Source organism: Sphaerodactylus townsendi, linkage group LG14, assembly GCF_021028975.2.
Source record: "Sphaerodactylus townsendi isolate TG3544 linkage group LG14, MPM_Stown_v2.3, whole genome shotgun sequence".
Lineage (NCBI taxonomy): Eukaryota > Metazoa > Chordata > Lepidosauria > Squamata > Sphaerodactylidae > Sphaerodactylus > Sphaerodactylus townsendi.
Window position 1 is genome coordinate 44,123,490 of NC_059438.1, and position 27,862 is coordinate 44,151,351.

Here is a 27,862-nt window from a genome sequence, read left to right on the forward strand (position 1 = left end):
TGTGGGCCCAGTTTGAAAAGAAAAAGGCTAAATCACGATGACAGGAGATTCTGGTTGCTGGCAGAGAATTTGACCTGGGACCTCTTTTGCACGCAAACCGTTCGTTCATCCTGTGAGCTGCAGGCATTCCCCCTTGTGTTGCAGCTAACTGAGCCCTACATTCCCTCTCCTTTCAGCTGGTTTTCTTTTTTAAAAGTATAATGAAGATCTGTCACACCCACACTCACATGAAAGGGAATCAGAGTGAGGCTTGACAGACAAACTCCCTCAGAATTTTTGAGGGTGGGGCATTGTGGGGGCATCACCTTGTGGGGGGCATGAAAATGCTGGGTTCGTTTTTGGGTATTTTAGTGGTTTTCCATTTTTGGCCTGCAGAGGGTGCAGTTTTAGGCTAGCGGCACCAAAATGTCAGCGTATCATCAGGAGACTGTCCTTATGCTACCCCCCAACTTTGGTGCGGTTTGGTTCAGGGAGTCCAAAGTTATGGACCCTCAAAGGGGGTACCCCATCCCAAAGGAGATGGGGGCTACCCTTTTGAGGGTCCATAACTTTGGACCCCCTGAACCAAACTGCACCAAACCTTGGGGGTGCCATCAGGACATTCTCCAGATGATACCCTGAAATTGTGGTGTTGATATGTCCAAGAATGCCATTCCTGCAAGAACATCCCAAAATTTGCCCAGGAATCTTTGTCTGCATTGAGTTTTCTGCATTGCTGTCAATGGGGGCTACAGGCTAAGGGGGGCACATTTCTGAAGGCACAGTCTCAAAGTTTTCATGGTCTCATCAGGAGACTGCCCTAATGATACCCCCCAGGTTTGGTGCAGTTTGGTTCAGCGGGGCCAAAGTTATGGACCCTCAAAACTGTAGCCCCCATCTCCTATTAGCTCCCATTGGAAACAATGGGGGATAGGGGCACCCCCTTTGGGAGTCCATAACTTTGGACTCCCTGAACCAAACCTCACCAAACCTGGGGGGTAGCATAAGGACAGTCTCCTGATGATACGCTGACATTTTGGTGCCACTAGCCTAAAAACTGTGCCCCCTGCAGGCCAAAAATGGAAAACCACTAAAAATACCCAAAAACGAACCCAGCATTTTGATGCCCCCCACAAGGTGATGCCCTGGGCAGCTGCCCACCTTGCCCAATGGGCATTACGCCAGTGCCCCCTCACAGGTACAGAAGACAGCATCAGTGTGCAGAAGAAGCAGGAGGGTTTTCCTCCCCCTTTCCAGGCAGCGCCCTCCCCTGGCACAGCCTTTCAATATTACTCTCTACTGCCATGTGCCTAAATTTGCAATGTTGTATTTACAGTCACTTAGATAGGTCTAGCAATAGAGGGTCTTACATCTGATGAAGTGGGCTCTTGTTCACAAAAACTTCATGTCACAAGAAATAAGTAAATCAGTAAGAAATCTATTTCAGTTGCGCTTGTAACTTTACTTAGCACAACAGCAGGGCAAAACAGGATATATAGTGCAGGAGCCTAGTCAGGTTCTAAAGTTAGGGGGAGTGAACACTTTAAAAAAGGCGCCATGACTTGGGTGGGGGGAGGTCTGGGCTCAGGCCCAAAAGAGAGATGAATGCTGCATAGAGGGGAGGGAGCAAAAGAACCTTTGCAAGCTACAGAACAGATTGGTCTTGGCACAGCGGTCAATAAACAGACTCTGGATATAAAACCAGGAGTCTTTATAGGGTTGGCAACAAGGAGTCAAATTGCAGGAAGCCAGTTCTGGGGATTCTGGCTTCTGCAGATACATTTACTCCTCCTTTTCCTGCTCAAACACCCCCTTCCATCTTCCCATAGAACAGTAGAACAACAAGGTGTGAAAAGGCTTTGTTATGGGGACGGTCTTCTGCCGGAAGCCTCCCTCCCTCCCCACTTCCGGAGGCTCCGGGCGAGGCCACCTACATTACTAAGCGCATAGATTTAGAACAAAAAGCACATTAGCATACGATAGGTGGTTACATGAAGGTGTGCCCCTGGGTTCGGAATGGTTTGGTGAAGGGGAGGGCAGGGCAGGTGCCGTTCCTGACACTCCACTGATTCGAATGGAAGGTGGTTTGCATCCATGCAGTATGTTCTTAGGTATGCTTACACCCCCGCCCTTCAAAAAAACCCCAGTAATGTAAATGGGATAACAGCCCTGACTGCACTGCAGCAAACTTAATAATAATAATATAATAACGTTTCTAGTATAGTATCAGTGCAATTCTATGCAGTTATTTTAATTGTTTATTCACCTATACGCCACATTTCTCCTTAACTAGAACCCAAAATGGCTTACAGTGTTCTCTCATCCATTTTAGCCTCATAATGACAACCCTGTGAGGTAGGTTAGTCTAAGAATATGGGGCTGATCCAAGGTCAACCAACAAGCTTTATTGGAGTTTTGAACCTGGGCCAGGCCTAGTCTACCCTAAGACCCCTGAAATAAAGGTAAAGGCAGAAGATGGTGCCATGCATTTCTTCCACATGTTTGAAAAGCTATCCTCTCTCCAAGCATCAGTGAGGAAACCGTAAATCTTAAATGCAATCCTTTTGTCTCATATGTTGCATTTTATTTGACTTCTGCCTTTTGTCTCATATGTTGCTCTTTATTCGACCCAGGGATCAGACAGAAGAATGTGTATTTAATACTGACTGTCTGTCAGGATGCCTGGTGGGTGCTGGGGCTGCTTAGCACTTTGGGGTTTGGGGGGATGGGAAAGTTACTCTGTGTGTCGTTTCTTACTGCTCTCACCACCAGGTGCTGGCCAAGGTCAGCTCCAACTGACTTTTGCTCTCATCAAACTGCCTACATACTTCATTGTCTGTTCTCATGGGTAGGGGGTTTCCTCACATCATAGTACTGCTGTTTGCGTGCGGAAAAGTCAATTCTGGCTTTTCCAAGCTGTCCTCTGGATTTATGAATAAACCTCTGTTCTCTACAAGGTGTTGTTTCAATCACTGAGGATCTGACACTGTCAAATCACTTCAAGAACGATCAAGTTTATTTATTTATTTATACTTTTCATACTAATTTTACCAGCCAGGTGGGGCCATTTTAAAAGAATACACAAGGTGGGGTGCCGTACAGAGTCACTTCTTTTTTGCTAGAACGACCCGCTCAGCTCACTGCTGCAATCCACCTAAAGCCCCAGGTCACCAAAACGCTGAAGTAACAAACCACGGAACCAAACCTAACGGGGAGCAGGTCAATTTCTTCCCACACGCTTCAAGAATCATGACACGATCCTGTTGTGTAGGCAAGCAGGTAACTTTTCTTCCACAATACAAACTAAAGTGTGCAATTAAAAAAACAATAACAACAACCACAACATGGACAGGTGAGCCTCCCTCTAACTGAAAGCAGTTGAAATGATGAGGGCTGGATTCACTTTATTACGGTACAGGAATCTCATGCACGCACGCACCTGGTCCAGCATTTTGTGTCCTGGGCACACGTTGTGCTGCTGCTGCTGCTGTTTACTGGAGGAAAGAAGAGGTAGAAGGGCTGAAAATACCTTCTTTTCCATCCAGTTTTCTTCTCCAGAAGAGCTCAATGTTATTGGGAATAACCCAGATTTGGGGAGGGGGGCAGCGCCAGCCGGCTTTCCTCATTACAGAGGCAAAGGGGGAGCTGGTTCACGTGGCACACGCAAGCTCCTCTCTTGCCCCCCAGAAACAGAGCAGCATGGCGCCCTTCTCCACACATTTCCTTGGGACAGAAAGATTCCTGCAGATTTCCTTGATTGAAACAGTGGAGGCATTCTGGCAAGGGAGGGGTTAAAGGCGCAGGTGGCACCCTGGGTGGGAAGTCTTCCCTCTCGCCTGTTCCTTCCCAGGCCTGAAGGGTCCAAACCACTAATGCAAAAGTAATGTCTGGTGTTTGTCTTCCCCACATTCATGACAAGCGACACCAGAGCGCCTCTCTCCCCTAGCCCTCTCCCCTGCATGCTGGTGGGACAATGTCCCCCTCATCTGGGTCCCTCTCAGCCCAGATCCCCCCCCCCCCCTGCCCGCTGGCCCTACCTCCTGCTGTACTGAAAAGGCACCACTTTTCAAAAAATGTGCTCAAGAGGAGCGGCTGCTCCCCTTTGCTCCCCCACTGGCTACGCCACTGATATCGAGGTGCTGGATGAGAAGTACTAGAAGCAGGAGGACAGAATTTGCTAACATTAAAAAGATTACATAATTTGTCACATAGCAAATTTGTCACTGGGAGTTTTAACTTTCAGTTCCTGTTCCACACGTATAACCACTAAAACCGATTTTCTGGAGGGGGCGGGAACATCCTTTTATTATTGATATTGACAAGCTGAAACGTGTCCAGAGGAGGGCAACCAAAATGATAAAAGGTCTGGAGTCCATGCCCTACAAACAGAGGCTGGGGATGTTTAGTCTGGAGAAGCAAAGGTTAAGGGGGGACATGATAGCCATGTTTAGATATTTCAAGGGATGTCACGTCAAAGAGAGAGCAAGCTTGTTTCCTGCTGCTCCAGGACACAGAGTAATGGACTCAAGGTGCAGGAAAAGAGATGTCACGTAAACATCAGGAAGAAGTTCCTGACAGTCAGGGGTGTTGCACAGTGGAAGGTGCGCGGGGTGCAAAAGGCCGCTCTCCTGTGCCGGCTGCAGCCCGCGCCGCATTCAGAGTAGAGCGAGCGGCCCCGGGGCTTCCGCGGGAGCGGCTTGGCTGCCGTGCGTCGGGAGGGCCTTTCCTGGGCGCCCCCGCCCCGCCGAAGTCTCCGGGGGCTCCGCCTCCTCGCAGCGGGGGGGGGGGGGGGGCCGGGCCGGCCAACTTCTCCGGGCGGGCGGGCGGGCGGGTCTGCGGGCAGAAGGCGGGAAGCCTCGGGCGGCGGCGGCGGCGTGGTCGTCCCCGGGTGGTGGCGCGGCCGGGCTTGGCGGGGCGATGGCCGCCCTGGTGGTGCCGGCGCCGGGCCTGCAGATCCGCTCGCGCTCCGTGGAGCAGACGCTGGTGCCGCTCGTGGCCCAGGTAACCCCAGTGGGGGGCGGGGGTCGCTTCCCGCTCTTCTCGGCCGCGGGGCGGGTCGCGGGTCCGGGCGGGCGGGCGGGGGAGCCCCTCCCCACCCCGAGCTCCGCTGCCGGCCGGGACGGTTTTCGGGGCGCCGCTCTCGGGCAGAAGAAGTGGGGCCAGCGCCCCCCCCCCCCCGGCCTGCCTTCAGGAGCGGCCTCCCGCCCGAGGGGGCTCGGGGAGGGGGCTGTCCAGGCGGAACGAAGCGCGCGCGGGGGGGAGGGTGTCGACGCCGCCGCAGGAGAACCGGCCGACCCGTGGCCGCGGGGGGGGGGGGGTTGGAGGGCGACCCCGACAGATCCCCCCCCTTTGCTGTCCAGGCAGCCTGCGCCGCCCCCTCCCCCGGGCGCTCTGGGCCCCGATCCGCTGCTCCTGCAGGCCCTCTCTTTTGCCCCTGGGCAGCCCTCCTGGCGCCCCACTTCCCCACCCGAGCCGGGGGAGGGGGGTCCTGCAGCCAGCGAAGCCCGGGCCCGCAGCGGGTTGGGGTCTTGCTGCTGGAGGAGGTTTGGGGGCGAAGCGGGCAGGACTCTCCCCTCGCCTAAGGCCTCTCCCGGCGGGGCCGTCCCCCCTGGGGGGTCCCTGACTGTTCTTTTCCCTCCCGAGCAAGCCCCGGCGGAGGGCAGCCGTGCAAACAAGGGGAGGCGGCCAGGCGTGGGAGCTGCCGAAGGGTCGGTGGTCCCAGCCCTGAAAAGGCGGCCCCCAGAATAGCCGGCGGGCAGCCTGGAAGGCCGGACGGCTTGCAGCCCCCCCCCCCCGCCCCCCGCCCCCCGCCCCGACCTGGACAGACAGGGGGAGCCTTCCTCCCCCCGCCCGGCGTGCTACCCCCTAGGCACCACCCACTCGCGGAAAAGGTGGCGAACCCATTGGCGCCCTTCACAGGTGGGTGGGTGGTGGCGAGTGCCCCTCCTGCCCCCTGAAGCCGGGCAATCCTGCGGGGGGGGGGGGTAGTCCAGTGGGTTTCCCTTCAAGTAACCTTTCATAGGGCTGCCTCATTGCCATAGTAGCGGCCCACGGGGGGGGGGGGGCAACTCTTGTGAGGACAAAGCCCAATTGCCCTACAGTGTGTGTGTGTGGGGGGGGGGTGCTCGAGAGGTGTTGGCCACCAAAATGAGCCTCCCCCCTCAAAAGCCAACATTTCGGTTAGAACAGAAGCCATTCACTTGGGAGAGGAAATCTTTGAATCCGAGGGTTGCTACAACCTACAACTCCATCATACTTTAAACAAACATACTTTTAAAAAACATGCACAAGGTTAGGAGATTTAAGAATTCATCCTCCTGGACCACAGTTGCGGAGTTACAAGGGGGGGGGGGTTGCACCGGGCACATGCCTGGGTGTGTGTGCAAAAATCGCCCCAGGCCCCTCCCCCCCCCACAGCACCCCTTCCAGCGCCCCCCACCCCCCTTCCCACACTTACCTTAGTTCCTTTCCTTTTCCAGAACTTTTTCAGGCTGCAAAAGGCCTGTTCTCAGTAAAAACGGCCTGAGGAACTACAGTTCCCAGGAGACATTGGGGCTCACAACGTCTCCTGGGAAGTATAGTTCCTCAGGCAGTTTTTACTGAGAACAGGCCTTTTGCAGCCTGAAAAAGTTCTGGAAAAGGAAAGGAGCTAAGGTAAGTGTGGGAAGGGGGGTGGGGGGCGCTGCGGGGGCGGCGGCATGGGAGCGGAAAAATGTAGAATGAGCACCGGGCACAGTTTGGTCCAGCTACGCCTCTGCTGGACCATCTTTATTCCAGAATGAGCTGTTTTGGTCCCACTACCTTGGGGACAGAACTGGGTGGCCACCAGAACCCAAGTGGAGCATTCTAGAACAAAGACAGTCCAGGTAAAAAATTGGGGGGGGGGGGCAGATGGTACACATGAAACCTGTTGGCCCAGTCACAGAACTCTTCCAGCCCCACCTGCCTCACAAGGTGTCTGTTGAGGGGAGAGGAAGGGAATCCACTTTGAGACTCCTTACAGTAGAGAACAGTGGGGCAGAAACTCTTCCTTGCCTTCTTTTAATTGAGGAAATGGCCAGCTGACACATTTCCTAGCATGAGCGTCAGTAGGCAAAGAACAGCCCGGGAAGTCTCTGTTAAAGTTGGCAACTTTGCCACTTGCAGATAGTGAGGAGGGATGCATGTGACGGATGATGAGAGAACCTGTGATGGGTTTGTGAATGCAGAGAAGGAGCTCTGAGGCAGGCTGCAGTGAAGTGCCAGGTGTAAAGAAATCCACATGTGCTAGAATCAGTGGTGGGACTCAGCAGGTTCGCACCACTTCTGCAGAACTGCTTGTTAAAACGGTGCTTGTAAACAACCAGTTGTTAAATTATTTGAATCTCACCACTGGCTAGAATCCTTGTAATTATCACGTATCTATTGAACTCGTCAATATCTGGGAAAACATGGCTAAGTTCCTAAAAGCACTTTCCTAGGAGTTAGCCTCAATGAATAAATGAATAAAATGGGGTTTACTTACTTGCTCATAAAACGTTCATTGCATATAGGATGATACTGTCCTTTCTGCTAGCACAGTGGTTCTCAACCTTCCTAATGCCGTGACCCTTTAATACAGTTCCTCATGTGGTGGTGACCCCCAACCCTAACATTTATCCATTTTACAGATGGAGTACACTGATGCAGAGAGTCTTGGGCGACCACTGTGAAAGGGTCCCGACCCCCAGGTTGAGAACCACTGTACTAGCACTTTAAATATCAACGGTAATCTCCCAGGTATTTTTCCAGATAGTCCCCTTAACTGCAGGGACACTTAATACTTAAGCTGCCAGCTATTTTAGAAGGTGATCTGTCATTTAAACTGGTGCAGTTGCAATTATGCTGGTAGGGAAGATCTGTTTCAATTTTGTGCTTTCTGGACTGTATTTTAGGAAAGTTCTGTTGGTTTATGAAAATATCATGGAGTGGCTGTGCAGATCTAAGCCAGCTGGAGCAACTTGCAAAGGATTGCATTGTGATTGATCCAAGAATAGGTCAGGTGGGTAGAACTTGCTCCATCCTATTGTCCTCGGGCCTCTGGATGACTATCCATAGCAAGTGATTTGTGGGTTAAATATGTAAATATTTATACATTACCTATAATAATTGAAATATATTCTCACAGGTTTTTCACTCAGGGAAGGATTCTGGATTTTTTCCATAGTACCAAATATAATTAGATTATATCCACATATCCTTCTTGAACCCAGCTCCATTTCAATGGAGTAGCAAAACAGTCTTTGTTGCTCTTGAAAAAGTCAGAACCTGGGTGTAATACTCAACTTCTCTCTTTTCCCTTCTGCACCAGGTACTCTTCATGGCAGACAAAAAGCCTTTGTTTTCTTTTGGCATCTCTTGCTAACAACCTTAGTGCCTCTTGGTAGTCTTTGCTAAAAGTCTGCAGCTTCTGTACCTGTTGTAGCTGGCCTATTCAAAATCATTCTTGTCAAATTATCTCCTGTCTGTGATCATAGCTCTTGCTTTGAGTCTTTCTGCTGGTTTTCCAGCATTGGTTGCAACATGTTCAAGTTTCTAGTTCTTAGACTTTTCTTTTGACAATTTCTAACCTTTATTGTTCCTCGTTCCTGCTTTATTATTACTATTTAATTTAATTTTGTTTAATATCACAGCTGCTAGTTCTTCAGCTGGTTGTTGACCTTTCATTACAATTCGAGCCTCACCCGGAGGCCTAGGATGTTGTAAGGAATCAGTGTATTACTAGTGCCAATTCCAGCAGGACTGCCTTCTGAATCTGGCAGATGTTGATTTTGTCGATTTGAAGTTGTTTCAAGTGCTGCCCTAGTGTTTTCGGGATGGTGCCCAAGGTGCTGATTACCATTGGGACGACCTCAGTGGGTTTGTGCCATAGATGCTGAAGCTCGATTTTCAAATTGTGTTATTTGGTGACCTTCTCATGTTCTTTTTCAGTGACCCTACTATCACTGACTACTGCTGTGTCAATGATGGTCACTTTCTTGTCCTCGATCACTGGCAGCTGTTGTCTTTCCTCATTTGATTGTACATATTTGATTATCTTTTCCCTTAGCTCTTTTTGTCTTTCAGTCAGTTCATCAGTTGTTTCTATGGGCACTTTCACTGATGGTTGCACTATTATTCCCTCTCCTGTACTGGCATTTTCATCTGGCTGGTCTACTATTATATCTCCTGATGTTTCTGGAGTACGTAGTGTTCTTCTGGTCTTACAGTTGATTTCTTTTCACAATTTTTCTGGATTTCTTCCAATTCTATTTCTGTAAACTTTATTTTTCATTTATTTCACCATGTTGTATGGGTTGGTGGACATTCTTAGTGGTGGACAACAGTTCCTCCGTTGAGACCTTTCTGGCTTGGGAGACCCTTCTGGTAGTATACCTCCAGCATAGCTCTCACCGTCATCAAAACATGCAAGCCCACGACAAGGGGGTGTCCATGAGGAGATTATTATTATTAATTATTTATTCAGCATTATTATTATATTGATACAAAAACAGTTATACACAGCAAACAAGATCAATATGCTGGATCAATATTATATCACATGTTGGACACTTCCCAAGCAACTAGGACTATGTGATGTATCGACGAATAATGCGTGCAGAGCTGAGTAGGGTGGCCTTTTGCAGCTGACATATGGTGATTTTGTCAGCGCCGATTGTTTTTAAGTGCCGTCCAAGGTCTTTAGGCACTGCACCCAGTGTGCCGATCACCACTTCACTGGTTTGTGCCAAAGTCTTTGTAGGTCAATCCTTAAATCCTCGTATATTATTATTATTATTATATATATATATATATATATATATAAAAAGCGAACAGTGTTTTTGTTGATGATAGTATAACTCAGTAACTGCTGGGCCAATTCCTCTGAAAATTCCCAGCCACTATAGTCAGCCAGGCAAGAGTGTTTTTAGATGTTCACATACCTGAAATTTCACACCTGGCCCAGGTAAAACGCCTTTTTCCTGGTGTTCCCTGGTGAAGGACATGCAGCTGCCTGTGTGTAACTGTCACCCTTAGAATGTTCATGCTGCTTAGAATGTTCACTCAGATGGTCAGATATGAGCAGTGAAAACAGTACAAAGCCAGTCACTCGAGTGGAAGTGAAACACATACACACACATACACACGAGGGGGGGGGAGGAGGAGGGAGAGGGAGGGGTGGCATGCAAGGGAAGAGAGGGAGGGAGAGGAAAGGGACGGAGGGGAAGGCATGCAAGGGAAGAGAAGTGAGAGAGGGGAGGGAGTGAGGGGTGGCATGTGAGGGAGGGGAGGCAGGGGACCTAGCATTTTGATATGACCCACCCACCCTAGCGGAGAGAAAGGGAAGGGAGGGAGGGGTGGCATGCAAGGGAAGAGAAGAGAGGGAGGGAAGAGAGTGAGGGGCGACATGCAAGGGACGGGAGGGAGGGGCCAGGCACCCTAGATTCCCTGAATACTGTGGTTACAGTTAAGAAAACCAGGCACGCATTACTCAGGAGTAAGCCTTCCGGTACATGGCAACCGTGATATACTTGAGATGGCTGCATCGCAGCCCCCCCTCAGAGGGTTTTCCCCTCAGAAGCGACACCCATTGCCACCCTATGTAAACTTACTCCCCAGGTAAAGGATCACTGCACTTTCAGCCAGCCTAGATGTGTGGGAGGGGAGCCTTTCCCCCCCCCCCCCCCCCCAGGAATGCGGGCACACACATCACTGACATCGCACAGTATCAGGCTGTGTGTTTGCATGAACACTGTAAGGAACCTCAAAGGACTCGAAACAAAGTAACTGAGTTCAGTACGTTTATTTCATAAACTTCAATGATCGCAATACACGGAATGCGGATTCTGACTTTCCCGGGCTGAAGGTGTAGCTTTTACGGAACCTTCAGCCACCTCCCCCAAACGTCCCAGCAGAATTCCCACGACAGGACAGAAACAAGCTTCAAACACACAAGATAAGCACAGCAAGGTTAAGGCCACAACTACCCCGGGCACGAAGCCCAGAATGAGGAATGCGCCAAGGACAGGCAGAAAGAGCAGAAACTAACCCTCACCCTTACACACATACTGCTGGCCTCTGCAGTTGATTTGCTTCTACTGTTCCTTTCCCATTTCACCACAATAAGCCACAGCAACGCGTGGCCGGGCCATGCTAGTTATTATTAATTCTTTGTGAAATAATTGAACTCTGAGGAGTGTGAGAAGAGAAAAAGGCAAAGGAATATAAGAAAATATTTGTTATTCATTTTTATGCAAAATTTCTTCTGGGTGAACTCATTGATTTCAGTGGCCATAGACTAGAGTAACTCTGCATTGAATTGCACTGTAAGCCTATTCTCCTGTTCTTTTACAACACCATCTCTTTCTTCTGATTTTTTTCTTTTCACTATCAGGACAATCCCTTACCTTGTCATAATTTAATTTGCATAGTTTCCAGCACAGCCTTAAGAGTCAAGATTCATAGTGAAGATGTGGGCTAGTGGATGGTCTCTGCTGGTGATCTCCATCTGTCACCAAATGCATGATCTCTGCCCATGAGATGGTAGATCTCTGGATCGAGCAAACAGCCCTGTGGAATGTTTATCAAATTAAGAAGATGACAGGGTATCGTCTAGTAGTTGCCTAGGCTCCTCTGAATGGTTAACAATAGTTTCTGGTGTCCTGGAGATGTTTTATCATCGGATACAGCCACAATGACAGTTCTGTTCCAGGCCTCAGCTAGTTTGGGCATGACTGTTTGAAAGAGTGCACTTGTGCCTCAGACACAATTGGGAATGTTCGCACCAAGGGTAATTCTAAAGAAGATGGTTCCAAACTGTGGTGTGGGATGAGGGGTGAATTTTGCTGTTGATGATCGTAGTGGTCGTATCCTATATGCTATGGCAGCGATGGTGAACCTATGGCACGGGTGCCAGAGGTGGCACTCAGGGCCCTTTCTGTGGGCACGCATGCACAGAGTTCATCATGTGGGGGGGGGCAGAAAATCACCCCCTTACACACACCTAAGCTGGCCTGGGCATGATCCTTTACCCAGGAGTAAACTCAGTTGCTGGCAATGGGGCTTGCTTCTGAGTAAACCCTCCTAGGGTCATGATTCACCCATTCGAAGCGTTGCATGATTGCTTCACCAAGCTTACTCCTGAGTAACATGCACCTCGGACCCAACTGTTTTTTCTAAACTAAAACCTCAGTATTCAGGTTAAATTGCTGTGTTGGCACTTTGCGATAAATAAGTGGGTTTTGGGTTGCAATGTGGGCACTCGGTCTCGAAAAGGTTCGCCATCACTGTGCTATGGGGTAAGCCTCATGGTTGCTCCTGTCCAGCCAGGTATATTGTTTGCTCACTTTCCACTTTCCCTCTTGGGGAGCTGGAGAGTCTGTTTGAGGCCCAAAGTAGTTTATTGGTAACTTCATGTTAAGATCCTGGGAAAATTAACATGTATGAGTAAGTATAATAGATGTTTTATTAATGAATTAAGGTCCAAATTGCTTCTGAGATTGAATGGGAACAGGCTGGTCTGAGGCTGTCCAGGTCAAGGGCAAATGGCATGGCAACTCTGCAGGGTTTTCAAGTCAAGGGGCGTACAGAGGTGGTTTGCCAATGCCTGCCTCCATGTCACCCATCCAAATGGCTGCCGAGAGGGTGTGGCTGGCCCAGGGGGACCTACCAAACCTCCCTGGTGTGAGTGGGGATTTGAACCAGGGTTTCCCAGATCCTTGTCTGACATCATAACCCACGACACCACGCTGGTTCTCCTTGTGATGTAGTTGCCAGAAACACCTTCTTGACTTCCTTCCACCCAGGAGAAGACCCCTTCACGGTGAGTATCCAATGGGTCGTTCCACAGGGCCTGAAAGACAGAGATGTTCCACCGGGCCTTTGGTCCTTCTTTCATCTGGATGGTCTCCTGATCTGCCCCCTCCCTCTCCCCTGTTACTTTTTCTGGAAAATAAGCAAGGTCAAAACATTGCATGACACAGAAATTACGCATTGTTCCAACAAATGAACTGAGTATTACAGTGACTGTATGTTTCTCAGTGAAGAAGCCATATCTGAATCATTCTTTTGTTCTCAGTTCCAGCAGTGTTGCTAGGAGAATTGGTGAATATAAGTAGTCGGAATCAACTTGATGAGTTTGGTGGAGAGTAACCTGTCACACCTGGGAAGATTCAGCACATGGAACGGCAAGACCGGGATATTTGGGATCCAGTTTTCTTTCAACTAGACAAGATTTTTTTGGAAATTCAAAGTATAGCTCTGGGATGTTACATTAAAAAGTGAAATAATATTATAAGGGAAAGCTGCATGCACTTAATAATTTTAGATCATCTGAAATCTAGATTCTGCAACACACCCAGAAATACGACAATAGATTGAACTCCTATTACTTATTTAATATACAGTTCACCTTTCATACAGAGACTAAAAAAAACTCATGACACCTTGTTTTATTCCATGTCCTATAGTTAAACACACACACACACACACACCCCTTCATTTTTAGTGAACAATATTAAATTGTACTGAAGCTTCATTGCTGCCCACTCTGAATGAGCTCCCCACTTCTTGGAATACGGATCCTCGACGTTCCAACACCAACGGCCTCTTCCCTCATAGAGCCTCAAGCTTCTAAACTCCTTCAAGCGGTATTAATATCAGCAAGAGTTAAATCTGTTACTTAGCTGCATACCTGACAGACTAAGTCTATGTGTATTTATATTTTAAAAAGCAAAAGCGCTTGTTTAGCCTAAGCGTGCTGCACAGCAAAGGAAACTTAAAACAGCTCAAGATTTACACCCATCTGATGCTATCCATGCTAAGAACAGAGGGGAAGCTGGGATTCCGCCCTAAAAATCCCACATTTAAATGCTATTAATTATACAGGAAAGCACATATATGTATGATGAACACTCACAGAAAGGCAGAAATCCTTCGTGTGTCAAAATAGATATTTTTATAACATTCTAAAGATGTTATATTTATGCTGTGCGGAATCCACCATTGTGTTCTTACAGGGCATTTTTAGTCTATACTCATTTATGTGCAGTTATGCTGGACTCTTGCTAATTTACTGCCTGAAAAAAACAATAACTTCCAGTTTATGGGCGAGTTCCTTTCTTGATAAAACAGCAGAGATGCTAGAGAGGCACAGAGCGGTGTGCGTGGGACTTGCTGGAGGCTAGAGCAGGCTGGCCCCTGCTCGGGCGGGTGGGGTGGAGGAAGAGGGAGCCAACCGTTTTTTTCTAAACTAAAACCTCAGCATTCAGGTTAAATTGCTGTGTTGGCACTTTGCGATAAATAAGTGGGGTTTGGGTTGCAATTTGGGCACTCGGTCTCAAAAAGGTTCGCCATCACTGGTCTAGAAATTAGCATAGGAGAACCCGAGGACCTTTCTTGCCTGCTAATAAACCACCAAGGCTGTCCTGTCTAGAAGAGGGCTATAAAAAGGGCTTCTGGTAGCAAGCGCAGATAAACCCCAAGGTCTCCAGGATGGCAACCAGAGGACCAAACAAAATATTGTTCTCATCTGAGAGCAAGGCAACATTCAGTCCTTCTGCCACCTTCAGTTTACACTACTACCTCTGACCCGAAGGCAGAAGGAACATCCTCTTGCCTACCCAGTGTGGCAAAATCCCCAGTCAATTCTGTTTTTCAGCCCCAGCCTTTCACCCACTAACAGTAGCCTTGTCTAGCCCACATTTTAAAGACTCATGGGGGACTCAGAGGTCTTACTGAAGTCAAGATATGCTATGTCCCTTCATCTATCAAACTTGTCACTGTATCAAAAAGGAGATAAGATTAGTCTGGTAGGACTTCTTTTTGAGAAACCCTGGTTGACTTTTAGTGATTACAGCAGTCCCTTCTAAGTGCTTACAGACTGTTTAATGATCTTCTCTAGAATCTTTCCTGGTATTGATGTCAGGCTGACTGGACAGTAATTGTTTGGGTCCTCCCCCCCCCCTTTTGAAGATGGGAATAACATTAGCCCTCCTCCCGTCTGCTGGTATTTTTCCAGGGATTGGCAGGGGCCGTTCCATGTCCTGAATCTTCCTAGGTCACCTGTACATTCACTGAGGACTGACTCTGTTGCTCATAGGCCTGTTCCTCATTGTCACTGATAAGGGAGAAAACTTCAATTCTGTAGCTTTAAACTTGCAGAATATCCGCTGGTCCTGTGTCACTTTTTTCCAAGTATCTGCCTCCTGCATTTGAGCACTGTCCTCCCCCTCAGAAACATCCCCTGCCTGTTCCTGGTCCGGCATGGTCAGGTTCTCTATGCCCAAGAATCTTCATGCTTCTGAATGTGCTGGAGAGGGGATACCCCCCCCCCTCAGATGCTGGACCTTCTATCCCAGTAGGGCAGCCACCTCGCACTTGCTGCAGGCTTAGATACCCACATCCACCCACAAGGTAATAAATATTCCACAGCCGTTAGGTGACTGCAGCCACTCCCTTACCATCCAAATTCAGTAGTCATAAATAGATACTGAAACAGAACTCTGACCCTCCCCCACAAGTCTCCCACTAAAGCCCCTTCCCCCCCCCCCACACACACACACACATACACAAATGCCTGTTGGCCTTCTAGCCTGAGACTTGCAGACCTGACCAAATGTCTAGCTGAGCCAAACAAAAGGGATGACGAGAGCACTGCAGCGTGAAAGCCTCTAAACTCAAGGATGCAACCCGCAGGCTAAGAGCCCTGTAGCGTTCGGCAGCGGGTTCCTGCCTCTGGTGGGGAGGAGCCTTGCAATTCAGAGGCTCACAGACCCTGCTGCCAAGTTCCCATGTTTGGGAGGGGGGAATTCTCTGGGAGCGCTGTCGCTTTTGCAGGTGCTTAATTATCTCCTAGTTCTGTCCTTGAGGTTTGTGGCTGGGAAGAGCCTCCAGGCTGGGCACTACTAACTCTGTTGTTCCCATGGGCCGGGGGTTTGTGCTATCCATATTATCCACTGTTCTGGCGGGCTTTCGCCAGAACTGTCTTTTTTCTGTTCCTGACTTGCCTGCAATAAAATCCTTTGAACCTCACAAGCGTTTTATTGCCTGAGCGGGAGATTGACACCCACCTCTCAACAGCCACAGCAGAAGGTGGGGCCAGCCATGAAGTCCAGGCCATTAGGCCCTTCTCTCCCAGCAACGAAGGAGACAAAAGAACACACACAGGACAGCAGTCAGAATTTCCTGCCCCCCCCCCGCCCCCCCGTCCTCTCTCACTGCAAACCTCAGTTCATCCTCCCCAGCAGTTTGGGATGGCGAAAAGAAACGCTGGGCCAGTAGCTCTGTCGTCCAGCCCAGCTGACTTGATTCTGCCTCTGGCAGATGGCAGCCTTGCCATTCAGATGCGCACAGCCCCCGAAGAACTGTTTTATCTGCCTTCTGACTATTATCTGGGCTATAATTAGCTGCGAGGTGCATTTTTTAGACAGTAAACTTAATCTTTTTAAAGTGAAATACCTGATTCTTGAGATTATAGTAAGTGGCACTTGATGGTGTATTCCACTACAGAGAGTTATTGTCAAGAGATATTTGTAAGGACAGTTGCAGGTAGCTTTACTGGCCAGTGCTGGGTGATCTTGGTCCTGTCACACACTCTGACCCTGACCTACCTGAAAGGATTGTTGTGAGAAAGAAATGGAGGAGAAGAGAATGATGTAAGCCATTGTGGGTCCCTGTTGGGAGAAAGGAGGGGTATAAATAAAGTAAATAAATTTTGCTAGTCTACCTGTTTGCCTAGAAGGAAATGTTACTTGGTCTGGGAAAGTATTTGCTTCACCAGCTCAGTTCAGACATTGTATTCACCTGTACATGCTGTGTAATCTTGTATCATTTGATGTGTCAGGCTAGCACTAATGCTGTGCTTCCATTCTCTTTGCCAAATCCTGTTTAACTGCTTACTGAATGCCCCATCCTGTTGATTGTATTGACTCAGTCTTTGTCATCTGCCTTGAGTCCCAGTGAGAAAGAGGGACTGTAAGAAACCTGAATAAAACAAAGACAACCTCTGTATTAGCAGGGACTGGATCCCTACTGGCCTGATCCTGGAGGCTGTAAGAACATCAGAAAAGCCCTGCTGGATCTGACCAGGGAAGGTCCATCTGGTTCAGCGTTCTGTCTCATGCAGTGATCAAGCAGTTCCTCTGAACGACCAACAACAGGGTGTAAATGCCAGAGCTTTCCCTTCCTGCTGCCTCTTGGCACTGATATTCAGAGATTTGAAGCTTGTAAATGTGGAAGAGCCCTTTAGTTCCCATTGCTGGTAGCCACTGAGGGATCTATCCTCATGAATTTGGGCAATCCCCTTTTAAAGTTGGCAACAGCTTTGGCTGTCATGAGATCCTCTGGCAAAGTCTCTCTCCCCCTTGTATGCTTTAGCAGGGTTCTGTTGGAGGCTGGACTGGATGGAATTTTCTTGGGATCCCACACAAATTGCTATTTCCCTTCTTTTGTGCAATTTTGGCAGTTTTGCTTTCCATGGGAAGAAATAAATGCAGAGGAGAAAAAAGAGATTGCACGAGGAGTGCACACTGTGACATTTTCACTAGAGATTTGCTAAAAAGAATTAACAAGAAGGCGGTGACAGGACAATGGTGCAAGAGAAATCCATGTCAGGGGTTCCTGTACAGGAGGTGGTGACGGCTTTGAAAGAAGTTTGGACAGATTTATGGAGGAGAAGTCGATTTATGGCTACCAATCTTGATCCTCCTTGATCTGAGGTTGCAAATGCCTTAGCAGACCAGGTGCTCATCAGCAGCAGCAGCAGCAGCAGGCCCTTGCTTTCACATCCTGCAGGTGAGCTCCCAAAGGCACCTGGTGGGCCACTGTGAGTAGCAGAGTGCTGGACTAGATGGACTCTGGTCTGATCCAGCAGGCTCTTTCTTATGTTCTTAAGGTAAGTACAGCGCATAAGGAAGGAAGTGGTAGACAGTGCAGCTCTGATTCTTAGATGCCAGTGACCAAAGTAATGATGTATCAGCATTAAGGCAAATCCAGTGACCTGTTGCTAAAGAGAAGCAGCATGTTCAATGGCAGCGGAGCATAGAAAAATATGTGCCTTCGTTCTTAAGCATTTGTACAAGATTTAGAGGTTTTCTATCATGCTTACACAAACAATCGCAGGGAGGTTTCAGGTGTGCACTGAGGTTTTTAACCTTGTGTCTGAGCTACACCCCTTCAAGGCACAGGTAGGGGCTTATATGATGGGTGATTGCGCTGTACAAGGAAATGTAGAAAACAAACATCCAGGATGGTTTCTGTGGCTCAGGTGAAGCTGGCCAGAGCATCTTGCCTGGACAGCCTTACAGGGGTACCATTTATGCATCATACACCATTAGACCAGTTGGGGTCAGACAGAATCCGGGGGAGGGGGGCGGAATTTCAAGTCACCCTAAAAGCTGAATTCTGTGTAGTGCCAGCATAACAGACAGGTGGAGGGAGATATAGCTGGACTTCTTCCACACCCAACTGCTGAGAACCCTTGAACAGATAATTGATCTAGGAACTGAAGCAAAGACCATCAAAGACTTAAGGAAATGTATAAATGGTTAAGATTCAATTTATTGCAAAAAAATCTCAAATAATTAAAGAGGTCATGAAATACTATGATTTTGAAATTTGGAAGTGGTACTGTAAATCTACTGCAAATATTTAATTTAAGCTAGTTTTCCTTTTTTAAAACCTTATTTTTTTGTCTTCTTGAATTTTGTGCTTGTTATATAAGACTAGCAGCAGAGCCCGTTGTGGGAGGGAAGCCGTGGGCCCCAGCAGAGGGTGAAAAAGGAAGCCTCGTCCCCCTGCCGGGGCTGTAGCAGGCCCCGCCCCTGCTCCTGCTCCTGGCCGACTCTTGCCACTTACTTGGGTCTGTGGCTTGGGGTCGGGAGAGGTTGGGCAGGTGTGGTTTGGAGTAGATGTAGCTTAGGGTGGGGTAGGGGTGAAATTGCGTTGGTTGGGGGTTGGGCAGGAAAGCTTGTGTGGCAGCCCCCCCAAGGATCCCAGCCTCCACCCGGCCCAGAGTGCTCTTGGGGTTAGGGAGGAGGGGAGGGGCCTTTGGCTGGGTTCACATGGAGCTCGCACAGCTCTGTGGAGTCCCAGGTTGTTTTGGGGGTGGGTGGGAGGGCTTGTGCCGTCCATGAATTAGGTGATTCGCAGGCAGGGGTGGCTGTTGGGGGGGGGGGAGGCAGGAGCACTTCTGCAGCTCCCAGAGCAGTGGCATGAAGCCACTGCTGCTGGGGGGGGGGGTGTGTGGAATGTCCCCCACTGGTGGAGGGATCATCATCTGGACATTCCACCCCTTAGCTCCTTATTGTTTTTCATTTAAGATGATGCCAAAAGGGTTGAGTGTCCCACAAGGATGAAAAGCCACTCCATTTACATGTTGGCAGTCTTTAAAGGGTGTAACAAGACCCCTGGTCATGTTCCACTGTGACGCAGCCACCACACAGACCCCAGTGGGATAGTCCCATTGTGCCTTTTCTTGTTGATTCTTGTTGAATTTGGTATATGAAGTATACGGAGTGTCCCGTTATGGACCTTTGGAGAAAGTCTGTGTTTAAAATATCCCTATATGTAAAAAAAAAAAAAAAAAGTAGGAAGCTAACACAGCAGGAAGGAAGATGGGCTGTGATGTGCCCCTTGCAGGGGATCCCTTTACTGTGCAGAATCTGTGGAGCGCAGCCTTCCTTGCCCCTTCGTTTGAAATGGTGCAGTCCACTCCCCCATCTACTTCTGTCCTGGGTGTAGATTGTGCCTTGATGTGCGGAAGGAGCAGGTGCCTGCTGTCTTGCATGTACGCATCTTTGCCTTTAGACTCGGCTCCTCTGCCAGTCTGTCCTGCTCTGTCTGCAATGTTCGTATCCTTCGCATGATATAAAAAGGTAAAAAAGCCCCTCGTCAGATTGCTTGTCTTGATTTTTGTTTCTTGTCACCATCTTTCCATTTTGCATTTTGAATGTGTTACGTTCCTGTTGCTTTAGTGCATTTTTATCCTGCCCTCCACCCATGGGGCTTAGGGGGGCATGACTGATCCCCCCTTCCCCATTCTATCTTGTAAGGCACTGCAAAGTTCTGTGACAGAATTGGAATTTGAACCTGGGTCCCGCAGGTCCCAGGTGGACTTTTGGTGACCCTGGCGAGGGGCCTTCAAGGCAAGAGGGAAGCGGAGGTGGTCAGCCTGGCCCTCCAAACTACGTTAGCCAATCAGAGGCATGGATTCAGGAGGTCAGTCAGTGATTGTCCCAGGATAACATCTTATGAACAGGTCCTGATACTACTCTCTGGTCTCCTGACACTGAAAGGTGTCCGTGTACACTTGTAGCATCTGATTTTATATATAGTAGCTACAAATGTTTTGTTTAACTAGGTCAGGGGTCGGCAACCTTTAACACCCAAAAGAGCCATTTGGGCCCGTTTTCCACGGAAAAGAAAACACCTGGAGCCGCAAATACTTTTTGACATTTAAAATGAAGAAAACACTGTATATATTGTTTTTTTTTACTATTATGCTTTGTATAAACAATTATAGTGTGTTGCTTAGGAGCAGCAGTGGCATAGTGGCTAAGAGCAGGTGCACTCTGATCTGGAGGAACTGGGTTTGATTCCCAGCTCTGCCACTTGAGTTGTGGAGGCTTATCTGGGGAATTCAGATTAGCCTATGCACTCCCACACATGCCACCTGGGTGATCTTGGGCTAGTCACAGCTTTCCGGAGCTCTCTCAGCCCCACCTACCTCACAGAGTGTTTGTTGTGAGGGGGAAAGGGCAAGGAGATTTTAAGCCCCTTTGAGTCTCCTATAGGAGAGAAAGGGGGGATATAAATCCAAACTCTTCTTCTTCTTATGGAATCCATGAAGTGCTACAGAGAAAATTATATTTATTTATGTAAAGAACACATTTTGAACTCTTAAAAAATAATAACCAAAAAACACGGCGAGTTGAAGTTCTCTTTCAAATGAATTAAAAAGCTGAACTTAAATTATCCATGTAGGAAACAAAAAATGCCATGAGCCGTCATCCAAGCAGGCGGAATAGACAGCGGCGGCGACGCCAACAACAGCAAGTTGCACTTGGAACACGGCGAGAGCGCCTCCCTCACCATCCCCTCCTTCTGTCCTTCCTCCCTTCAGCGTCCTTTCCCCTCCTTTTCTCGGCGGGATAGATGGCGGCGGCGACGCCAACAATGGCAAGTTGCACTTGGGATGTGGCGAGCGTGCCTCCTTCCCTGCCCCTCCTTCCTTCCTTTCTTCCTCCCTCCCTCTGGCTTTCATTCCCCTCCTTCCCTCGCCTGGTGCCTGGGAAGGAGGGGAAAGGACGCCGGAGGGAGGGAAAGAGGGAGGGAGGGAGGAGGCACACTCGCTGTTTCCCAAGTGCAATTTGCTGTCATTGGTGTCACCGCCGCTGTCTATCCCGCCCATCTGCTTGGGCGAGAAGCGAGATAGGCGGCGGCGGTGATGCCAACGACAGCAAGTTGCACTTGGGAAACAGCGAGTGCGCGTCCTCCCTCCCTCCGGCATCCTTTCCCCTCCGTCCCTCGCCTGGTGCCTGCTACCATCTGCCTGGCTGGGGGCATCCTCTGTAGACGGCCCAGGGTAGTTGTGCATTTGCTTACTATGGCAAAGCGTGGTCCTCAGGTTGCTCAGGTCCCAAGCCACACAGAGCCACAGTACAAGGACAAAAGAGCCACATGCGGCTCTGGAGCCGCAGGTTGCAGACCCCTGAACTAGGTTATGCACGTGGGGTGTGTGTGTGTGTGTGTGTCTTACATGCTTGCTAAGACATATCCAAATACTGTAGCCACATGAAATTGCATGAAGCTGCATGAAGTTCCATAAAACCTAAAATAAGCCGTTCAAAATCACCAAGGAAGACTTTGCAGAGGCAGGCAACAGCACCCCACCTCTGCTTTTCACTGCCCTTGAAGGCCTTTTGTTGGGGTCAGTATAAGTTGGCTGCAACTTGACAACACTTTACACACACGCGCGCGCATTCTTTGATTGGTCTTATTAGGAGGGTTTTTTTTAGATTTTTCCACCCATTGGACCAAGACCCCCTGATAAGGTTACATTTATCTTTATTTGTGTGTGTGGTGTGGGAAGCTACAATAGGTCACAGCAACTCCCTGTGAGTATGCCACATTATATACGCGTGGAACTTTCATGTACTCTCCTACACCGAAACCCTTTCTGTGAGGGGAAAGTAGTAAACGAACAAAAGTGCTAGTGGCGGTGGAAAACCCAAAAAGAAAAGAATGTAACACCCTGCTTAGCAAACCTTGATATTACGAAGTGCAAAATTTAATAGTGTTAAAGAGTGAATATAACAACAAATTATCCATTCATACATACACCACATTCATACCAACAACTTTCAAACTGCTTATATCCCTCTCACTGAATACCTACTTAGAATATCTCTAATAAGCTAATAAATAAATAAATAAATTACCACTTAAACTAGTTACAATAGAGGGGAAATAAGTGAATGTAACAATAATTCAATACAAAAAGGTTCTATCAAGTTCTCCAGGAATCTTCTTAAGAATAGTTTCAATGCTGTTAGAGATCTTCAATTGTCCTGCCAGTGTCCTTGAGTAGGATGCTAGTAGCAGATGGGGCCCCTCTTCGTCCTCCCAGGCACAAGACGTCATGTGTGAAGAAGTGGGTACTCTGTGCAGAAGTGTGATTTGAGGGTGAATGGGATGCGGGTCCAGGCCGGCCTCTGTATGAAGCCCTTGCTTTACAGATACGGTTGCCAGCTCTGCATTGAGAAATTCAGGCAGATTGGAGGGTGGGACCTGGGGAGGGGGGTGGGATTTGAGGAGAGGAAAGACCTCTCTGGGATTTAATGCTATAAGAGTCCATCTTCCACAGCAGCCATTTTTCCAGGAGAAGCGATCTTGATCCAAAGATTGCCAGACTCCACCTGGACTAGAGGTTGGCCTCTTGCTCGCAGGTGCCCTTGTGTTGCTGGTTGGGAAAGGCAAAAGCCAGAAGAGTCTTTCATGGGATACGTTTGTGGGTCTGGCCTTAATGAATTGCAGCCAAACTGCTTGGGCAGGGGACAGGAAGGCTGTAAAAGGAAGTAGTATTTCTGTCATTTTTCCCCTCTTTCTGAATCTTGGTCTTGAACTGAGCTTCTTGGGAGCACTTCATACTAAAAGTGCCTCTTGGGTGTATAATCAGTTTCACGTCTTTGTGTACAGATCACCACTCTCATCAACCACAAGGACAAACCAAAGCGGTCTGACAAGACTCTGAGAGTGATCCAGCAAGTGGGCCAATCTGTAAACCTGGCGGTTGGGAGATTCGTGGCAGTGGGTGAAGCGATTGCCCATGAAAACCAGGAGCTGACAGAGGAGATGAGTGTTGCTTGCAGTGATGCAAAGCGAGCAGGTAGGTGGGTATGACAAAATCAAGCCTGGGATAGCCACACTTGTTTCCAAAACACCTGGGTTCTTTTCTCCAATAACTCCAAACCAGCTGAGTTCTCGAGGAGTTTATTGTAAATTCAAAACAAAGAAATGAAATAAACTTCAGTTATAGAGATTTCTCAGCTAAACACGTTCCTTTTGGATACTTTTGTCCTTATCTTGGGAGCCCATGGCCCAGAGATGGTTCTCTAGTTCAGTCCCGAGGTGGAATCCTCTAGCCTTTGTCTCTCATGGCTCAGGAAAACTCTGTTCCAGCCACGAGGTAATTTAGGCCTTTGAAGTGTACCCTGGTACATTTGCATAGGCCAGGGGTTGGGAACCTTTTCCCCTCAAAGAGCCATTTGGCTCACCCTCCCCCGCTCACCCCCCCCACTCGCTCACACGCCCCCCCTCCGCTCCCCGCCCACTTGCTTGCTCGTGCCCCCCGCCCACTCACACACACACCCCCCACGCCTGCAAGGCAGGCGAAGATGGGACCGGCAGCTCGGCCTGGCCGGCCGCTGGAAGAGCACCCACCTCGCAACCAGCGGGGCGGGCAGGAGGCGAAGCCCGCGGCGCGGCGCGGCTGCTTGCAGGGCGGGCGAAGATGGGCCCGGGGTCGACCTCAGCGTGGCCCTGGCAGTCAGCCAGGAGAGAGCCCTTCCTGCCACTTCTGCAACCAGCCAGGGGCCGGGCAGGAGAGTGAAGCCACCGCGGCACGGCCTGGCCGGCCATGGGCAAGTGATGTGCCCGCCCTGCTGCTTGCAGGGCGGGCGAAGATGGGCCCAGCGGCTCGGCTCATGGAGCCCCAGAACAGCGGCGGAAGAGCCGCATGCGGCTCGTGAGCCGCGGGTTTCCGACCCCTGGCATAGGCTTTCCCGTTCTCCATCCAGGAGATCAAAGATCCTTTTCACAGTCAGGTGAACAGTAACAGGACAACTTCACAGTAACAGGACAACTTCATCACAGTGGGTGTTTGGAGCAGACTGGTGACTTGCTGTCGCCTCTGCAATGGGAAGCCCAAGCGAGAGTTCATGGTTGTTTGTGCCAGAGAGGTGCGATGCCAGTCTTTGGTGCTTGCTTCTGTTTTCCTGAGGTCAGTCCCTGCAGCTTGAACTTTGGCTCTTTTGCTGAAGTTGGGGGAGCAGCCAGTTGGTTCAAGCGATGCGCTCATCCAGAGGACGCGTGAGGTAGCCTGGCTTCTCACCCATGGCTGGTGCCATCGCAGAAGCAGATCTTGGGGTTATGGTTCCATTGACTCCTCCAGATATATATCGTCTGTGGTTTCCTGCTCTTTTTGGGTGGGTTTGAGGGGTGAGATGGGGAGGCACAAATCCCAGCTGCCTCCTTGTCTGAAACAGGGTTGGCCTCTACAGAACAAACAGTGATGAAGAAAGGCTGGGCTTGGAAAGGCATATGAGGCATCAAGAAGGTTCAAAGATCCCCCCCCCCCCCGCCACAAAAAAGGGCACTCCCATTTGCCTTACTGCACTGAGAAATTCTGTTGGACTGAAATTAGACATCTTGTATTGAAACCGCATCACCTTTCTCCACTGAAGCTGGATCTGTAATGTGATGTTCCTGGGCCATCAGGGTCCAGCACCCTGCAAAGATGCCAAGAAAATGGGGCGGGGGTGGAGGATGGGAAAAGTGACCTTGTGTTTTAGCACAATCATCATGATGTAGAAAAATATAGCCGCAGATTCAGGGCTGAGGTCAACCTGGATGCGTGGGGGGGGGGGGAGTGCGTGACTTGGTGGCAGGGAAGTAGTTTGCATACGAAAGGTTCTGACTTCAATATCTGGCATCTCCGTTAAGGGGAGGGGAGATGTGAGCGGCAAATAAGAACGATGGGCCCAGAGTCTCATTCAGTTAGTGGCATCTTCATGTGAAATGTGAAAATGGCAGGCTGTGGTAGCTTAGGGTTGCCAACCTTTAGGTCGGGACTGGAGAATTATAACCAGTCTTGAGACTAAAGTGATATTTCCCTGGAGAAAATGACTCCGGGGTGGCGGTTTGGTGGCATTATACCACACAGAGGTCCCTTCCCAAGTCCCATCCTGCCCAGGCTCTGCCACCAAATCACCAGGAATTTTCAGACCTGGAGTTGGCAACCCCCACCTATACCCTCTCTATAATTCCCAGTTTCAGCAACAGGTGGAGTAAAGGACCTCATTAAAGAGTCTGAGGTGGACATGGATTCTCTGTAAAGAAAGACGTAGGGTGGGGGTGGGGGCTCTTGGATTTCCTTTGGCAGCTCTCTGGGTTTTTCCAGTGGACGCGTGCATGCCTTCTGCTCGTGCCTTCATTCTGCCCAGTCCTTGGAATAGCTCCAATTAAGTATCAATTGCTGTGCTTCACTTTGCTTGCAGGGGAGACGATTGCTCATCTTACGGATACAGCAGCCTTGGATCATCCGGAATCTGATAACCAGATAACCATTTTTACGGACAAAACTGGAGTAGTTAAAGCTGCCCGATTGCTGCTTTCTTCAGTGACTAAAGTGTTGGTCCTGGCTGACCGAATAGTGATTAAGCAGATTATAACTTCTAAAAACAAGGTATTCAAAATCTGACTTGAGAGTTTTATACACATAATAGTGTTGCCTTATGTACTAGTCACAAGTGAAAAAAAAAAAGTAAGCCAACCCTTCTCACTACATTCCTCTGGAGCAAAACATCAGGTTGGACTGTTCAGGGAGAATAAATGGCTGCGCAGAACTTGAGCTGGTCAAGTTCCACTTTGATGCTGAAAATATGAAACAGTTCATAGTGTTTTGGAAAGGAGAGGAGGTAAGAAACTAGGCCGAGGCTGATGTCCTCTGACCTTAACCCCCTTCTTTGAAAGACTGCAAGGTTAACCGTTTCCCCTGAAGGAACTCCCTAGCCTAGGCAAAATGCTCAGGGAATTTTAGCTGAGTAATAAAATATATTTTTACCGATTTTGCCCCATTTTATAATGTTTTAGGGAAATTCCAAAAGTTTTTTGGCATTTGTTTTATAAATGCATAATCTATAGCATACTCAATACATTTTTCAGGTCCTTTTAACAATGGAACAGCTAGAGAAAGTGACTACTTTTCAGGAATTTGTGCAAATATTCAGTCAGTTTGGAAATGAAATGGTGGAATTTGCCCATTTAACTGGAGATCGACAAAATGTAAGTACTGTTCAACAATATATCCTGTATGTAATGAACTGGTAAAGTCCAGGGAAAAGTAACCATTCTCAGTTCTTTATTGTACTGGCAGACATAGTCCAATACAGGCGATGCGAGTTCTGAAAGCCTCAGAACTTTGATAATAGTTTTAACACAGTAGCAAACCTCTTTCCCGCCACAGAAAAATCAACAGTGCATAGTTTCACACAGTCAAGCTGCGATAACATGAAAGCAGACTTCCCCAGACCAGGCGGAGAGCCAGGACTGACAGGCGGGAAAAAATCCAAGGACAGAATACACACCAACACCATCCTGATACTGTGAGAGCCAGCGTGATGTAGTGATTAGAATGTCACAATTGGGTTCACATCCCTACTCTGCCACGGCAGCTAGTCCTTGGTGACCATGGACAAGTCATGCACTCTCAGTCTGGCCTACCTCACAGGGTTACTGTGAGAATAAAATGGATTTAAAAGAGAATGATGTAATCTGCATTGGGTCCCCATTGAGTGAAAGGTAGGATATAAATAAAGTAAGCAATGTTTTTTAAAAGTAATAATTTAAAAATTTGTTCTCAAATGTGATTCAAAAATGGTTTAATTTTTTAAAATGTTTCTAATAAGGTCTTTTTAAAAAAATAAGCTGGGTTGAAATAAAATCTGAACTTAATGCAAACAGATGACAAAACTGAATTGATGACCCTCTTATGAATGGCTCGGAGGCTGCTTTTCTTTGCACTGAGGGGGAAGTCCTGCAGCACAGCCATTCATTCGTCAAACATTAAGAGTCCCTCTGGAGTTGTACAAAAGTTTTCTTCAGTTTCCAATCAATGTTTTTATGGTTAGAGCAACTAATAAAACTGCACCTTTTATTTAGGAATAATTAAATAACAAGTGGGAAAAGATTGATTTAAATGCATGATTTAACTTGTTGTCTGTTCTTGGTACCATAAATAATGAGTTAAATCAACCCATCCTTCCTGAAATCTGCCCAGAACAGCTGTCTGCCTTCTGTCAACTTCAAAATTCCCATTTGCTATTTCATACCTTCGCACAGATGAGTAACTTGCCACTGTGTGTGTGTGTGCGCGCGCGCACGCAGAACAGTTGATCTTCCATATTTTGGTTGTGCATTTCCTGGGCATGGGATTGAGCATGGGATGGAATTGGAAATGAGATGCTCAGAGGGGTGGGTGGATCCTCGGTCTGATCGTGTGGGGATACTTTTAACGTTCTTATCTAAATTGCTGGGCAGATTTTTGAAAATGAAAATTTACTAAGCTCTATTGGTGAGGGTGCATCCTCAGTGGGACAAGGGATTTTAG

At 48.5% G+C, this 27,862-nt stretch overlaps 1 protein-coding gene across 5 annotated transcripts in view; it reads left to right on the plus strand.

Annotated features, from left to right (window-relative positions):
* Window positions 1-4,649: 4,649 nt before the first annotated feature.
* The window catches only part of CTNNAL1 (catenin alpha like 1), a 77,147-nt gene continuing 53,934 nt past the window's right edge, over window positions 4,650-27,862 (plus strand). For 2 of the 5 annotated variants that reach the window (XM_048515441.1, XM_048515445.1), the window contains exons 1-4: window positions 4,761-4,980; window positions 23,173-23,362; window positions 25,752-25,939; window positions 26,419-26,538. In XM_048515441.1, coding sequence (XP_048371398.1) covers window positions 4,897-4,980; window positions 23,173-23,362; window positions 25,752-25,939; window positions 26,419-26,538 — 582 coding nt within the window. In that variant the 5' untranslated portion in view covers window positions 4,761-4,896. Of the gene's footprint in view, window positions 4,981-7,892; window positions 8,000-23,172; window positions 23,367-25,751; window positions 25,940-26,418; window positions 26,539-27,862 lie in introns of those variants that run through there. The other 3 variants (XM_048515442.1, XM_048515443.1, XM_048515444.1) reach the window with 3 other exon arrangements.